The sequence below is a fragment of the Chrysemys picta genome, chromosome 7 (assembly GCF_011386835.1).
Source record: "Chrysemys picta bellii isolate R12L10 chromosome 7, ASM1138683v2, whole genome shotgun sequence".
Lineage (NCBI taxonomy): Eukaryota > Metazoa > Chordata > Testudines > Emydidae > Chrysemys > Chrysemys picta.
The window spans coordinates 19,929,505-19,947,250 of record NC_088797.1 but is presented as its reverse complement, the minus strand read 5'-3'; the positions used below and the strand labels follow the sequence as shown (position 1 = coordinate 19,947,250).

At 45.3% G+C, this 17,746-nt stretch overlaps 1 protein-coding gene across 10 annotated transcripts in view; it reads right to left on the bottom strand.

The window, feature by feature from the left end:
- The window catches only part of GRIP2 (glutamate receptor interacting protein 2), a 472,776-nt gene that overhangs the window by 41,154 nt on the left and 413,876 nt on the right, over nt 1-17,746 (bottom strand). For all 10 annotated transcript variants that reach the window (XM_008168031.4, XM_065550900.1, XM_042849851.2 and 7 more), the window contains exons 8-13: nt 16,169-16,316; nt 15,230-15,399; nt 9,372-9,497; nt 8,586-8,738; nt 7,758-7,944; nt 340-485 (exon numbers count right to left, since the gene is read on the bottom strand). In XM_008168031.4, coding sequence (XP_008166253.2) covers nt 340-485; nt 7,758-7,944; nt 8,586-8,738; nt 9,372-9,497; nt 15,230-15,399; nt 16,169-16,316 — 930 coding nt within the window. The remainder of the gene's footprint in view (nt 1-339; nt 486-7,757; nt 7,945-8,585; nt 8,739-9,371; nt 9,498-15,229; nt 15,400-16,168; nt 16,317-17,746) is intronic.

The following is a 17,746-nucleotide window of genomic DNA, read 5'->3' as shown; positions in this document are numbered from 1 at the left end:
TCACTCACTCACTCTGAGTAATCACATGTTGGCACCAGCCATTGCCATTAGTCCCCTCACTCTCTTAAGTCCATACATTCATAAAATATCTGGAAAAAAAAAAGCTTACCTCTTCACTTATTAAGCATGCATGCCCACTAAGAGAAGTGGTTTCTGGATAAAACAAGATTTAGACAGGGATAACACATATGTCTCCATTGCTAGCTCACATCAATCAGTGACTCTTACCAAAGTTATAGAACGTTTATGGAGGAGGCTTTCCCTATATTAGGGCTAATAAAGAACTACCAGAGCCTTTTGGGGGATGCTGTGAGAAAGGTGAATGCCTTGGTTACATACCTGCCACGTCAAATTCTAACTCCAGCACAACTTTGTTGGTAAGTGCTGCATCGCGCAAGAGCTGATTGGCTTCCTCCATGGTCCCATCTTCAGTTGCGATGCCATTGATGGAAAGGACTCTGTCTCCGACTTGTAGCAGCCCACACCTGCAGTCCAGATGAGAAAAGGAGAAAAAGCTCAAAAGACAACTATGAGCCACCTTTGCCAGACAAGTCAGTCACAATCTACAGATCTACGTGGAAGAATTCAATTGTTATTTTTTCCAACCATTTCGATGGATAATATCAATGTTTATTTTTAAGCATTTTTTCCTAATTTTAATCCATTTAAATTTTCACAGTTGTGGGAAATAAGACAAGGGGGGGGGGCAATCAATAATTATGACAGTAGTTGCTCAGATTCAAAAAGTTAAAGCTTTATATACACTGGTAAAATACAAATAGTCAATGTAATATGTCAAAATATACAAAGTAAACATCCTTAAATTAAATGAATAAATTCTCAAGCAGCATTTTTCATACTTTGCCTACCTGCAAATTTCAGTTATCAATGGAATTTTTTTTTGTTGATTTGTAAGTGTACAGTGAACTAGACATTTACCAATAAAAAACTGATGCTTCCAAGTGTATTTATAGAAGACTAACAGCTGATAGAGGCAACACATTGGGGAGCCATGCGGGGTCATGTGCCCTCCCAGATTTGCTGCTTGGCTTGTACTGAACATGCTCAGTAACACAGCTGAAGCCAGCTATCCTTACTCTGCCAGCCCTCCCCCCCCCCCCCCCCCCGACACCAGCAGGCACGGGTCATCTCTGACCACTGAGAAATGATAACATTAGGCCACAAAAACAAGACACATAGCTCTAAAATACACAACTCAATGTAGGGAACCTACTAAGATCATCAGGAACAAACTGACAAGCATGGATATTTTCAGAGTTTGACCTATTCTTTGCTAAGTCATGTCCTGCTCGCAAAGAGCAGTTCTTCAGGTTTCCTGCAGTGTACACAGAGAAATCTCCCTGCCACCCCTAGAAACCAAACCCACAGCTGTGAAATTGGATAAAAACTAGTCGCCTTTGCTCTCTAACCATATCTAGTGGTACACAGCTCTCCATGTGTGCATGCCTGAGCCTCCTGGAACCCAAAATAATGACACTGAAAATTACAGAGTCCTCTGATTAATATATGACTAATATCAAAGTTACAATCCAATGAACTCACCAAAATGTCTCAGCAAATTGGATAATCATTCATCCCTTGTAATTGCATTTCCCGAAGCCAAATGTACATGGATACTGTTTAATGGCCTTGAAAGGCCAATATTATTATTGTTTGATACTCTTCCAATAGAACCACAGCTGACACTTCCTTTTAAACATAACTGTGTAACAACTTTTTAATTTGGAAGAAACCAAAGAACTGTAAAGTTGGGTTGGAGTTGACAACTGTGGCATGCAGGCCACATATTGTGGGTTGCATCTGTGCATATGAGCAGAGCAGAGTTTTGGCAAACACTAAGCAATATGTTTGCAAACCAACCCCACTCTTATTTGCCTTAACCTCAAGAAGGAAATCTTAAGACTTCTGTGCCATCCACCACAGCTCGTCTGACCTACCACGTTATTCCACAAAGGCATGAATGCAGTGCTGTACCTGGGCTTTCCATTGCCCATTAGGCAGTTATGTCTGTCATACACACAAACATTTAACCATTGAGTTATGGCTAGAAGGGACTAAATCCATGAAATCTTTCCAAAATTTTCTGCTCTTGCATTCCTCTTTAGTTACTACAGCCAAGCACTGGTACAGAATTCCAAGAGTTATAGCAAATTCTTCTTTCAGTCAAGTTAGGATGGTCTCCAAAATCTCTCTATAGGTATTGGGAGAGTTCTCTTTCTCCACCTGTACATTTAAAGCCACATTTCAGAGCTCAGGTTCTCCAGCTCAGTGAGATCTTTATCTGTTACTGACCCTGCAAAATCTTTACCTGTCCAATTTCAAATATCTGACTTTGCTGATGTTTCACAGAGCAACCATACCTTAACAATCCCATACCTCACTTCAAGCATGACGGGATTGTAAGAGAACCTGTGGTATCAAGGTTTGCCACTACAGAGGCCATTACGGTCAAAGGAGACTAGGAAGTAGCTGTCACTCCAAGCAAGCCCTGGATGCAATTGGCCAAGCTGTCATCAGACCACGCTTACATTGTGGTGTTGAAAAATGCACATGCTCAACATCTTCTCTCTAGAGGTTGGAGAGGTGATTTTGCTGGGGGGAGGGCATTTATTAAATCTGTGTTATATTATGGTGCTGCCTGGGTTACATCATCCATGGAAAAATTAAGGCGTCTATGAGATGTATTTTTAAAAAGTGTTTGTCAAGGAGACCCAGAGATGATGCCAGGCACTCTTCTTATGTACTATAAATGTGAATAAATGCCGTATTAATTGGCTGCGCAATCAATTAGATGCTTAACTGGTCCTCTGTATGTGCAGCTACTATGACTTTATGTGGCTAGATGTGGAAATTGTGGGTTATAGAACTTAAGACTCCCAACGGCTGTGACAGAAATATTTCCTTCAGCACTATGAACTCTGTTGCTGCAGCAGTATGTCTTACTTAGAAGGGACCAGCAGCTGCGGGATGAAAAAGGTTTTACATTATCATCACGAAGTCAGATAAAACCCCAACCAGCTGTGACACGACCATTGTTTTCATCACAGGACAACAGTGTCATTGGGTGCCTTCAAACAACGTCAGAGAAGATAGCTGCCGTTTCCCCCACTCGAGCTGCTTGGACAGGAGACGCAGGTTCTTACGTTCCTTTGCTCAAGTTAGATTTTCCTCGCAGGTTTATAAAATGTTGTGAAGTGAAGCAGTGACCTCGTGTCCCCCTTGCTGAAGGTGCTGAAGCCAGATGTGCCTTGTTAACTCTACAGTATCATCTAATGGTGAGAGAAGGAGACTGGGAGTCAAGACTCCTGGGGTTATTTTTCTAGCTTTACCACTGACATGCTGGCCTTATGCGGACCAAACCCTCTTTCAGTCATTTTGCCCACCGAGATGACACCCACCTTATGGGTGGGCTGCGTGGCTTTCATCAGTGTTTGTAAAGTGCTGTGAGATCCTTGGAAGAAAAGTGCTACCAATGAAAAGAATGAGGAGGCTGGTGTATTCTTGAGTGAAGGACACACTTCTTGTAACACTGGAGTTCATAGTGTTGGATGCCTTCACTTGGGTTTAATGTCTGCTCTAAATGAGCTTTACATTTTGTTATGGCTGATACGATGCGCAGGTCGCATCCTAACTTGATTAAAAAACTTGTTGGCAACTTTCACTGGCCACTAATTTCTCTCACTTGTGAGCTTAGTATTACTGGCTTCCAGGTGCTATGATCAAATAAAATCTGAGCAGAGCTGGAGAACTCAGAACCTAACTGACTTAGATTTTTGGCACCCAGACACAGACCAGAAAGCCTCGCCCATTCTCCTGGCAAACATGCACTCTCCAAAGGAGACACTTCCTCCCACAGATCGTGCCCTGAAGTCACTCTGGAAAGGAAGGGTTGCCTTACTTGTTTCAGCAGCACGTTTAGTTACACGAGGGAGAGGGAAACAGACTCATTTAGAGGCAACCAAGAGGAAATGATAGACACCCAGCTTATACCACTCCGGCTGCTGATGCAGAGGGCTGAGTCACAGTCTAATTTCAAGCCCAGCGGGCTCAACCTGCCCCCATTAAGCAGAGTGACTGATGGTGAGGGATGACTGGTAGATGCCACCAGCTGTAAAACTGATCACAGGGGTGTCTTTCCCTTGAAATGTCTCTCACGTGGTAACTGGAAACAAACATTAGTTGGGTGACACCTTGACTTGTTGCCAAGGAGAACTTAGCCTCTTCCTGCACCAGTTGAAAGATGCAGTAAATTCTCTTTCTAAACACAGCCTGGTGCTAGTATATGGCGCTGACCTGAAACAGAGTGCTCTGGAGGGGATAGGAATCAAATCCTCTCCCCTTCGCTTGCATTCTCACAGATCATTCTACAGCAGGCACACAGCACTGTCGGCCAGATGTTGCGTCTCTCACTCGGTAGCTATTGGGAACTGGCTAGTTGCTTTCCAAGAGAATAGCAGCTATACCGGGAATTGACTCAACTCACCTGAATTGCATAACGTCCCACCCCATTAACCAGAGAAAAACCCAAAGTCGGTGAACGGGTGAGACCAGCCAATGAGAGAGAGTTATGATGGTATCACAACACGAGCAGGGCCGGCTCCAGGCACCAGCCTACCAAGCATGTGCTTGGGGCGGCACCTGGAGGGGGGCGGTGCTCAGGGTTGGGTTTTTTTTGTTTTGTTTTCTTAAAGCATACTGGGGCTGTTGGGGCGCCCTCCTCCCGGCGCTCCAGCCGGTCGGGGAGAGCGGGGCCCTGGCCGGGCTCAGCGCCCTCCCCTGCCGCGCTCCCCACCGGGGGGGGGGGAGGAGAGGTTGGGGGGGGAGCGGCGGGAGGCTTTTTTGCCTGGGACGGCAAAAAAGCCAGAGCCGGCCCTGAACACGAGGCAGACTGCATGCCCCTGGGGGGACAGCAGGATAAGAAAAAACAAAGACCAGGGAAAGAAAAGTTACATTCCTGGGCCGTGTGTCCATACTCACACTCAAAGGGCTTTCCTTCCCTGCTCCAGAATTGCTCCCCCTGCTGCAACTGCTCAGCCAACCTCCCGTTCCACAAACATCGCCGACCAGGCAAACGCACGCTCTCGCACATACAAACCAGGGAGCACAATTTGTTTGCACAGGTGGCCATCCAACTTTTGTGCAGCATAGTGACTGTACGCACATGGGTGAGCATGTAGAAATGAAGGCCAGCCACGAATAACGATTTGGCCTTGTAAGCATAAGAAAATGGCTGTGGTATCTGGAGTAGCAGTTAGAACAGTACCTGCCAAGGAGGAGAGAATAAAGTTCCTGGCCTGAATGGAGGTTAGTACAATTTTCTTTTGGTCTCCCTACATATCTCCTCTCTCCCTCCCCGCAAATACCGACCCATTCTATTACACCAGGAGGGCAACATCATGTGATGAAAGTGTTTTACGGTGGCTAAGAGGCTAGGAAAGGTGGCCTGCCATGCTGAAGGTAGCACACATTGCAGAAGGTAATTTTCAACATCAAAATAATCCATACTGCAAAGCAGGGCGGATAGTTCTCTGCAATCTGAATGGATGAAGGAGGTGACTGGCGGAGTGAGAATCCTGCTGGGTGGGCAGCTAAGAAGAAAAGCTGCCTGCATGACACGTTAGATCCAGGCAAGACCGTGCGGCAAGTCTCTGCTCTCGCTTGGGGCTTGGCAAGAGGATCAGAGAAGCAGCGCTGATTCCAAACCCTCCTGGGAGAGAAGACTTTGTCAATGCCTGATTTATAAAAGCAGTTTGGGATTTCACAACACGGTCCAACTCCACCACATTAATGGGAAATAAAACCACCGTCGCTTTTACAAATTGGATTTTAAATCCAAACAAAGGCTCAGAAGGCTTTAGCATCCCTACCAACTGGTGCCACAGCAGGACAATCTTTTCAGGGAGACTTCGGAGAACAGAAGATACTTCTTTTCTCTTTTCTTTTCGCCACCACCACCAGTCTCACAAAGTTTGATCCTAAGTATATAAACTAGATCTGCTGTGATTAGTACAACACAGGCTGCCCCACGACATGGATACCACAAGGCAAAGATGCAGATATTTTTCTGCTAGGGACTCTTAAATGCCACTCGGCCTTCTCTGTGGTGTGATCAATGTTATTTGCGTGGTGTGGTGTGGTTTGTGGCAGCTGAAGCCTTGCCAGGCAGATAAAACATTAATCAAGCCTGCAGAGATTTGTTGTGCTAGGGAAATATCCACAGTAGGTACCGGGAGCTATTTGTTACTTCCATCACAGCATTAGATAGGACAGATCATCAGTGTAAATCACAGGCAGTTTAAGGAATTGTCCATAGGGGTGGGTGCGTGCGGTTAGTTTTGAAGCTAATGTACCTTGTTCAGTGGGAATTAAAAGCGAGGCTGTAGCCGGAGAATGCTATGTAAAAATGGCTTCTTATTCAAACCAGCGGTGGTCTTGTTTGAGTCCCTACTGGTGACTTCACTGGCAATATTTAAAGACAATATTTGGTCCTGTTATCCCATAGGAGCCAACTTAACTCTAGAAGTACAATCTGGATTATATTCTGCTCCATGAATAATCATTGCTAATTACTCTGCTTCACTCAACATTGTCAGCTAAATTTGAATTGCAAGGGTCTTTTTACTGGTAACAAAGTAAGAGGGAGGAGGAACAGACTGATTTTTAGAGCTTGAGAGTTATGTTGGGGGAAAAAAGACATCTGTGCGGCCCTTTGGCTGGAATACAGAACTTGGCTTCACAGCACCTGGATTTTAGCCCCAACTCCGGCACTGGCTTGCTGCACCACCTTTGGCAAGTCACTTAACTATGCTGTCCCTCAGTTTCCCTATGTGTAAAATAGAGAGATAATGAAGTTTAGCCACCTTTCTGAAGAGCTTTGAGACACTGATCTGGAGAGCAGGACAATATTCTTTTCTGACCCGTGAAGCAAACCAACCTACTCCTGAGTCTCAGTGATATACACCTGGAATCAATAGCGTCATTTTTAGAGTCATTTCTGTTTCCAACTGCACTTAAAAAAAAAAAATGATGTCACAAAGCACGTGGCAAGCAGACAGAACGATAAACTGCCACAGAAATAGGCGCTTCAGATAATGCTCACAGAAAAATGGGTATTACCTTCCATTGAAACACAGATATCAGACAGCAGTACAACTCCTCCAGGAGGTGATGGAGCCATCTCAGAGAAGGAGCACGGTGCTTTTCTGGGTGCACCCGTGCAATGCCAGAAGACCCTGTGGAATTCGCAGCCTCTGGTGCTTCACTAGAGCCCACCACATAGTTTGATTTAGGGCAGAGTGCAAAGTGCATTTCTTTATACAGGTCTTTGATTAATCAAACCACAGGCCTGCTGGGCCAATTACAGTTAATTTTAAATGAACTGTGACCATTTCGTGGTACATTGGCTTTAATTGTTGTGAAAACCCAAATGCTGCTGCAGTGGCCAGCGCATACAAATAAATATGCACGCTCTCCTAGATGGGAAGGAGATTAAAATTAAGCTCCATGCTGGAATATGAGGAAATGCAGTGTCTGAAATAAACCCCAGCAAGTAGGCCCTCCAATACAGTACAGATTCCCTTCTCTGTACTGAATGCACAAGCACTAAGCCGCACCCAGTGAGGAACTGGTGATAATGCAAAGATAATAAATAAAAAGAAGAGTAATGGGTGAAAGACATCTTTGAAAAAGGAAACCATCAGCAACATCATGCAGTGATCAAGGGCAAGGGCTCTAACCTCTCTGCTGGGCTGTCGGGCTCAATAAATCGGACGAGGGGCGGGGAAGACAGGGTTTCAGTAGCAAAGATCCCCCCCTGGAGCTGAAGGCCAAAGCCATTCAAGGGGTCTCCCCTTAGGATCACCTCTGTTGTTTCTGTGTGAACAATCTGCCCACCGGGACCCACTGTACTAGAAGCCAGCGACACTGAAACGAGAAAAAGCATTAGAGGCTCCGGTTAACAGCCAGCTTTGTGCAAGGTCTGTAGAAACGTGGCTCCCATGTTGCCCCGTGGCTGCAAGTGCCCACAAGCCATTCCCAACTGGCCGTTCTGCATCGTTCCACGGTAAAGGAATACTGCCGGGGAAGGGAGCCTACTGTGAACACATACTGAGGTGGATGCAGTATGTCGCAGAAGCAACACTTATCAAGAGGGACAGGAGGGCAAGAGGGGCAAACTCATGATTTGCAAGGTCTCAAGCGAGAGCAAGACCTAAAAGATGCAGGCAGGAGAGATTGGGGGTGAAGGGGAGGGGGTTGATTAACTTGGGCCAGGCCTCTGGCCCACTGCAGGAAAGGTTGGAGTAGGAGGAGCAGTACAAATTAAGGGAGAGGAGCTAAACTCATGACAAGTTTCCCCAAACTCAGATCCCTGCTGGCAAAAGATGGGGAGGGAAAGGGGACTGAAAGATGTTGTCAGCACAGCATTCACAAAAGCACAGGGCTCACCACAGTCTCTTCCACTGCTTGTGTCCAAGGCTGGCCCTAGTGAAGTCACCCGAGTAGGAAGAGGGAGGTGTTGGTGGCACTGAGATCAACACACCCATCTAGCCAGGCATCCCACTTACATGAGCTCTTGTGGTCCTTCTTCCTCTGTCTCCTCCTCATCATGGTGGCACGCGGGCTCATGGGGTGGGAGCTCCGAGGTAGCGTATTCGAATTCTGGCAGGGGAAACCTTGCGTGTTCATGGTGGGCGATGAGAAGTTGGCAGCAACAAGAGCTATGCAAACACGGAACAACAACTCAGCAGTAAGAGAAAACAAACCTAGCTCACCAGCATGATTAAATGCAAACTTTTAACTCGCCAGTTATACATCAAGCAAGCAACTACTTCAGCAGATTAAAACAGGACAGGTTTTCTGCCGCAAACTTCCATTGCCTAACCAGGCGTACACACATTGGTGTGTTTACTGTAGGGTTGCCCATGAATATGCTAGGCACGCTGGTGTGTTACTGTAGGGCTGGCTCCTCGTTAACCAAATATGCTGGCATCATTAGCATAGAGTTGCCTCCTTTGCAGCATGTCATCATTATATTGTAGAGCTGCCCAAGAGCATGCCTAGCTAGGTACACTGGTGTGTTATTATAGGGTTGCTCAGCACACTGGCTTTATTGTAGGGTTGTCTGCTCCCCTCCCCCACGTGCTGGACTGCACACACTCACTTAACAATACAAATCTTATTACGGATTTTTGGACACAGATTTGGAGACCAAGAAAGTGGTTGGTCACGTTTTGGATCGACAAGTGTTTTTTAAGCTTACTGTGGGAGGGGAGTGGTCAGTAAGCCTGACAGCAGAGCGACTAGCTCTTGCAGAGCGACACACACACACAAATGTTAAGTGGCTGGGTTACATTTGCAATAATCTTGGCTGGAGGTCTGGTTCCAGGTGGGTGTCTTGCAGTGCCCTGGATGGTGGGTGTGGCAGTAGTTGACACAGGGATCCCAGCAATGGTGATGGTCACTTTTCTGCACCTTGACTACAATCAGCACACACAAGAAACAAAACCACAGAGACAGGGGAAAGAAAATTAGGATAAGCAACAAGGAACGGAAGCCTTTGAGGAGTCAGCCAGTGGGAGAGCTGTGTAGATCACTGGGTCAATGCAATAGCCTTTCCCCACTGGGGACTACCAGAAAAAGCCAAAGATTGAAGGGTCTCGGTGACAGAACCATCCTCTTACCACAGCAGAGCTGAACCATATTAACAGGGCACCACAGGGGACTCCTGCCAATGCTGAACACTGTATGTGCATGCTGAAGGGAGGTCAGTTTTTAGAGCTTCATCTGGCACCTTTTACCAGCATTAAATTCACCAACCAACAGATAATGTCACACCTAGGCCAAGGCTAATGGTGATGGGAGGGACTCCTATCGTTTTGAGTTGTGGGCTCCAGAGCACTCACCAAGGCTGAAGAAAGAGGGAAGGGTTTTGTTTTGTTTTTCATTAGTCTTATTAAAACAAACAAACCGCACCCGCTGCACCCTCACTCAAACAGGAAAAGGGGCCTACATTACAGCAAGGCTACCTTAAAAAAAAAAAAGCTTTAAAAACCAGGGTGCTAACGTGACACTTGGCAAACACGCAGGAAGTCACTCAATGGCTTTGCTTTTTATCCCTTTCCTCCAGCCCAGCACTTCAGGGGGTTCCCATGCCAGCACAGCGGTTTGCTTGTGCAGATCTGATTGTAGGATTAGGGCCTCAGAGCATAGTCTCCAGACAGGAGGGACCCTTGGCTTCACGATACCTATTTATTGTGCCATGCAAACTCTTCGAGGTGAACAGATAAATGAATACCAAGATGCATGTACATTTTCACTTCTGTCTGAAGTGATATTTGAACCTTTTCTTCCCAAGGGCTGGACCAAGAACTAGTCATGAGCACGGACGTGGTTTGATTTCCTACGCCCAGAGCGCTGGGATCCATTTCCCAGGCTATCTATCTATATTTATTTTTGTTTCCTGCTAGGCAATGCTTAACAAAACGAGCAAGTTTGCAACAGTCCCTCTTTTCAGCAGCATACAAAACTGCATCCCATAGCAAACAGTCACTGTAGCCATGACTTATACTGGAGCTCTTTTAACCTTGCACAGACTGATAACCATCCTTCACGGATGAGATATTTGCTGCGAATTGAACTCTCTCTCCAAGTGTAATTGCTGGCAGCGCAAGCAGGATCCGATCTTACCCAGGAACAGATCTCTGACAAGGACACCCGCTCAACTAGTGACTTCGCCACACAGATTGATCTCAAAAGTCATCTTCCCTGATGATTTAAACACTGGACATAAATTCTGCTTATGTGATACCCATCACACCATAGGCCTCCACAGGCACTTTATACCCATCACGCTGTTCAGCTCAGGCAGTTCCTCTGCAATTCTGTGTGCTTGTTTCTCTGCTTCCCTTGTGATGTATTTAGTGAATTGAGCAGATAGTTTCTCATCTGGTTTTTAAAAGACATGAAGTTTGCATACTGTGAATATAGGAACACTTTTCAGTAGTTCAGATTAGGGTTGCCAACCCTTCAGGATTGGCCTGGAGGCTCCAGGGAATTAAAGATTAAGCCATGTGTTAAAACCTCCAGGAACACGTCCAACTAAAATTGGCAATCCTAGTTCAGATCCAAAACACAGGAGTTTTCTTCTTATAAAACCAAATATTCAAACAGTGTTTAATGAATAGTAATGAACATTCTTGTGTCTCTATGGGATCTCAATGGTGTCTACCCACCTACGCTCCGCTGCTCTCCAGAAGGCGATATTCTAGGCCTTACACACCTGCCAACCACTGAAGTTTACCCGTTTTGCGTTGCATGGCCCATTTTTCTTACTGCCCTCATTTGTTCCCAGATTCACAGGAACAGGCTACTGCAAAGAGGGAGGCAGAGTGACACCCACACCCTGCTCCATGTCCAGCACTACGTACCTGTACAAGATCAACCACCTGAAGCTTATTATGTGGTCCTGGTGGTTAATCACTATGGGGCAAATTCATCCCTGTGCTGGTGTGAGCACTGGTGCAGGGACAGAAGGAGGCGGCTTGTGCTTCCCTTATTCTGGGCAGCCAGGGTCCCACCTCCACCCTCCTACAGCCTACCCCTGCCCTTGCAGTGGGGGAGGCGGAGGGGGAGCATGAGGGGGTAATAAGACCCTCTGTGCAGGGGTTATTCCCTGGGGGGTGGAGGTTTGTGTCTGCTCTACAGCCCCTTTGCACCAACCTAGATAGCATAAAGAGGCTGCAGGGCAAATATCAGTTTGGCCCTAGGAGCTCAATTACTTATGACGCAGAGGGCCACCCATTCCCACTGAGGTCAATGGGAGCAAGACATGTTCAGCTTCTTGCAGGACCAGCCGCCCCAAGAAAGCTGCAGATGGCTGCAAGGCAGCATGGTTCACCAGTTCTCCAGCTCCTGGACCCCACAGACGGCAGCCAATTACCCCACTAAGTGCCCAGCTCTATGGTCAGCTCTTCCTGGGTCAGAACCGTGCCGCTAGGAGATATGTATCAAGGAGGCTAAGAGGAGGGAACATTTAAGGACATACACGGCCCTGGATCCACAGCACACAGAGTTCTGCTTCATATCAACGGCCGTTCAATGTGCAGCTCAAGGGCATCTGTTTGTTTTGACCCTTCGTTCGTTAAAGAGAGTTTAAATAACGTGGGAACAGTTGTCACTTTCACACCCTTTGCCTTGAAGTGCCATGATCATGCTCAGAAATTTGCACTCTGGATTGCTACCACGGTTGGCTGATCTCCTAAGTGGGGATGGGGGAAAATGACTGGGCACATACACAAAGCCATCCCTCCACTAAACGTATCTCCTGAATGCATATGTTTTGAAAGGAGATTAGGAGCAGGGCACTAAAGCAGGAAGGAGAATGGCTCATTTTAACAGCTGTTGAAAAAGGATTCGTTTCCCATTTTTCTTGGGCACCTGGGTCAAGTCATTAGCCCCTCTGTTCAACTGCTCTAATTCTGCACAAATTAATCTAGGCATTTTAGAGCTTTAAACTTCTAGAAAAGGAGCAGTTATTAGAGTTTTATGTTCCAGTAGATTATGCTAAAGGACATTACAAATTCCCCCTTTCCCAAGTTATCCTGGAGGGGTAATGAAACGTGAGCTTCGCCTTGGGCTACTATCGGTCACCAACGACTGAATGTGTGCGCCCAGGAACCAGGCGACTGAGAAAGCACCGCAGAGGTGATTGGAACTGGAGGTTATACTATCTAATCCCGGGCACCATGAAACACGAACCATCAGTCTCAACTTATCCAGTCCCCAGAAAGAGCAGGTCTGCTTTGCAGAATGTGACGTTTACCCCATAACAGAGCAGGCTGGAACTGCATTAATATTATGGTATCGGCACTGAATTCAGCCGAGGTTTAGAGGAGGATCCAACCCACTGCCAGCTCTGGTCTTATAGAAGGAGAGGTTAAGGCAAGGTCTACACTTGGAGCTGGGGGTGTGATTCCCAGCTCACGTGGACATAAATCATGCTAGTTCTCATCTGAACCAGCATGCTAAAAATTATAGCAGAGTCACAGTAACATGGGCAACAGCAGCATGAGCCATCAGCTAGGAGTATAAACCCACCTGGACCCCGTGGGAACGGCAGCTAGCCTGTGCCACGACTGTCCATGCTACTACGGCTACACTACCATTTTTAGCATGCTACTTCAGAGGAGAGCTGGCACCAGTATGCCCACACCAGCCGGGAATCACTCCCCCAGCTCAGAGTATGGAAGTAGCCTAAGGGCACATCTACACTGCAATCGGAGGTGTGACTGCAGCACTGGTAGCTATACCAATGCTATCACAACTAAAAATATCAGTGTAGACACGTCAGCACTGGCTTCAGCGTGGGCTAGTAATGTAAGTACATGTCCAGGGTCACCGGCATGCTTGTCCAGTCTGCACTGAAGTCCATGCCACTGCATCTACATTGCTATTTTTAGTGGTGCTGGTGTGGGTAAGTCTGCCGGCACTGAAATCACACCTTGGGTTGCAGTAGAGACCTACCCAAAGATGGATAACTATGAGGCTTCCTAGGGTGAAATCCTGGCTCCATTAGAGTCAATGGGAGTTTTGTCATTGACCCCTTCCTTTAGGAATATTTCCTCTCATTGATTCTTCTAGACCACCACCTTCTTCTGTTCAGACACAGCGGCACATGATCAAGCAGCAATTACAGCAGTGCTGAGCTGGAAGACCAGCACTCATGTTTCAGCATTTCTTCCATAACTGGACCAACTTGTGGTCTAATTCTCCATCTACCTGCGTCATTTACAAGGCAAGTGCCAGGCCCTGCACAATTAAAGATGCACCTTGAAAGCCAGATGCCTATGTAAGGCTTGTTCAATAGAAAAAAAAATTCATTTTGGGGTACCCTTGTAATAATTGGGTTTACACATTCATTTTAATTGTGAACTCAGTTATAATCTCTCAATATAATGCTGTCCTCGGGAGACAAAAAAAATCTTACCGCGTTATAGGTGAACCCACATTATATTGAACTTGCTTTGATCCACTGGAGTGGGCAGCCTGCCCCCTCCCGGAGCACTGCTTTACCGCGTTATATCCGAATTCGTGTTATATCGGGTCGCGTTATATATAAAGTTCATAAAAATATCACAATAACCTAAAACCAATGTTTAAAAGTATGACCCCTCCCCCCAAACCTCCTAAATTAATTTAAACAAAAAACTAATATAGTTCAAGAAAACTTAAAATCATACCTAGTTAAAAACAAAAAAAGTAACACCAAAAATAAATCAAAATTAATCTCAAATGTTTAGCCCAATTAATAAACAAAATGACAAAAATAAGCTATTCCACCCACCATTCCCTTTATAAGTCCTTAAAAACAACAACAAACAACAAATTAAAAACTGAAGAAAATTAAGCCATTTTCACCATTCATAACTGCCAGGCCCAACACCTGCTAAGGCCCCAGGTTTCATCAGCCCAGGCCTTCTTCATCATCATCCTAGGATGTCCTGACCAAACAGGGCAAAAGGAACATTATCAAGGAACAACATCACCTCCTCTACCAGCTCCAGCTAAGTCCCAAAGGCTACCTACAATAAAATGAAATCAGACTTTAACAGAAGCAGCAACAACGGCAGCTCCAGACTATCCCAACTAACTTTTCTCCTTTACCCAATAACCTGTTTGTACCATCTAAAACACTGTCAAACAAGGGTTTTTTTTCTTCTAAACTCCAGCTGAAATAAAAAAATATAAAGCCTTACTTAATACTTTATTTTTCAAATCCTTTAACTGTTTTTCCTATTAATAATGAACGTTAATAGTATATTTGCCACAATAGTAAGTAAGGGTAAAGTCCCTGTAAACCAAACCTGCGTTTAATGTTAAACAGTAAGTGGGTTATGTTAACACCTTTAGCCCTTTTATTCCATCTAAATTAATACAACAGTACTAAGGATGTGAATTTAGCACAGCTTGTGATGCTGCAGGGCAATGGATTCCCAAATCCAATGTGCCCATACAAGCCTAGAGCTAATCACTTTTTTCTATTCGTTTACTTGACAAACTTCATCTCATCCAATGTGTTTCAGCAGAATGTCTATTTTTCTCCCCAGATGTCTCTCCCTGGAGCTATCCAATGTAATATCTGTACCGTGGTTCACATAAAACATCAGCATTAAAAACAAACAAGGTTTGGCTTCTTACTGCAAGTACACACCTGTGTCTGGAGGTTTCAGGGGGAGTCTGCTCTGGTGAGCAGGGAGTATTTCCAACTTGACATTTTCCGAAGTGGTGGCTAAGAGCTGAGTGGCCTCTAACAAGGAACAGTGCTCTGTGCTGGTGCCATCGATGGAGAGGATGTGATCACCAACGTGCAAGGCCCCACATCTGCAGAGAAAAGACACAGCCCATTATCTAAGAGCACAGATTTGCATCATGTGGTTAAGACTAGAGTTGGGCAAAATTCAGCCATTTTGGTTACCAGGGCTTTCACGTGAACCAGTTTTCTTCTCAGTTTTCTGTTCTCCCCTTTAATTTCCAGCTTCTAGCAAATGAAGCCAAAAACTCAAAGGGTGACAATCAAGTCTGGATTGGTTCAGTTGAAGCCAAATCAAAAACCCAAGAGTTTCTAATATTTTGCACCCACAGCTAAGGCAGGATAGGTTGGCTGAAAACCAGCCAGCTTCTTTATGAATACAGGCCGAATTTCAGGTGTATATTAAATCCTGGCAGCCAGTGAAGGAATTCAATGACAAGACTATTACACTAATCATGACCTATGATTGCAGAAAGGCCTGTATTTCCTATACCCCAGCATAAAGTGATAAAGTGTATCTAACAAATGGGCTCATGCCAGAAACATCAGCTCTATATTTTTGAGCATCTCAAGGCTTGAAGATATTCAGATGTAGGCTTTGTATTTGGGCTCAATTCTCATATGCATTGGATCAAATTTTCGTCCCTGATGAATAAAGTCCAATGAGATTTTTTTAATCCCACCAATTTTGCACAGAATCCTTGGACATCACTAAAAACACAAATTTTTTCTAGAAACTAGTGCATTTCAAATGGGGGAGAAGTGGAATCGAACTAAAAGGGTACAAAGGAAGCAGCAGAGAAGACAAGTGCAACACTGCCATCTTGCTCAGGTTCATACCTGTCTACTACGCTGGCTGGCTTGATCTTGTCAATGACTATGACCTGTTTATTCCGATGCGTGCCTGTTGTCAGAGTGATTCCTAGCGTAGATCCAGGAGTCTTGGCTATTTCCACTAGTAATGGACCGGAAGCATTGGCTACAGTATCTGAAAAACAAAAACAGCATGGAGTCTTAAGACAGTTCTATTTCAGTTTTCCAACTATAAAGTATCGAGGAAGGCAATGGATTTGGCAATTTGCACGTTCACCAGTAGAGATGGAATCTTAAATGCCCAGTTCTCAGTATCCGCCCTTTGCTGCCCCTTTACTTCCTCTTGTGTCAATACGTAAGCTCTGCAGCTTCTAAACAAAGATGTGGTAATAGGATCTAACTCTCTTACAAAGTTTCACCAGTTTCCACATGACCACCTTTTGCTACATTGATGAAATAAGATCAGGCCAGACAGTACTCTAAGACCATGTAATACTTACATCAATAATATTAAAAGCAAGCCACAACGTTTGCCTCCTGGGAGGTTAGAGAGGGTTGCAGAGTGGAGAGACAATGCACTAGTTCTCTTCCTAGAAAGGTACAAAGAAACCCAGGGAGAGAATAGAAACCTACATTACCAGCTATGCAGAGACAGACAAGTGGGTCTGCACACAAGACGGAGCCAGGAACTCCTCAATAATCATGGCTTTGGCACAGACTCCCTCTATGGCCTTGGACAAGTAATTTCTCATCTCTGACTCAGTTTATTTATCTATAAAATGGGGCTAAAGACCCAGACTTACCTATTACCTGACAGGAGTGAGGAAATTTTGTCATTTGTTCATGTCTGCAAATGTATTTTCATTATAACTAACCATCAGATGCTGTATTAGAGACTGTGCCTGCTCAGACTCAGACACACACACACACACACACACACACACACACACACACAGATTCATATATTAATACACCTCTACCCCGATATAACGCGACCCGATAGAACACGAATTTGGATATAACGCAGTAAAGCAACGCTCCGGGGGGGGCAGGGCTGCGCACTCCGGTGGATCAAAGCAAGTTTGATATAACGCGGTTTCACCTATAACGAGGTAAGATTTTTTTGGCTCCCGAGGACAGTGTTATATCGGGGTAGAGGTGTATCTTAACTCCCTTCATAGCCGATAAACTATTTCAAGAGGAGAGGGGAAAAAAAAAAATCTGGATACCAGGCATCTGACTACCTAGATAAGGGTCCCCCTCCCCGCTATGAGATAACCTAAGGCCATCGTAAAGCAGCAAGATTTATGAAGCAGATAAAAGTTTTAACACTACGCAGTCCACAGCCAGAGTTGGAACCCTCCCCAGCACTCTGGGATGTGAGTAGGTGGAGAGTTTCACAGAAAGTTAGTCATCTGCTTCAAAAGAGAAGCTAATAGAATCACCTCTGAGAATTCCTGCATTTGGTGCCTCCAAGGCCCTTGATTATTCTGGGCAAGGCTTTTCTCTTCTACAGTGTGTGCCCACACCTACTCTGCACTAAAGTGCTGATATTATCTGACTGCAACGAGAGACAGGGCTCACTCCAGCTTTCAGATAAATGGT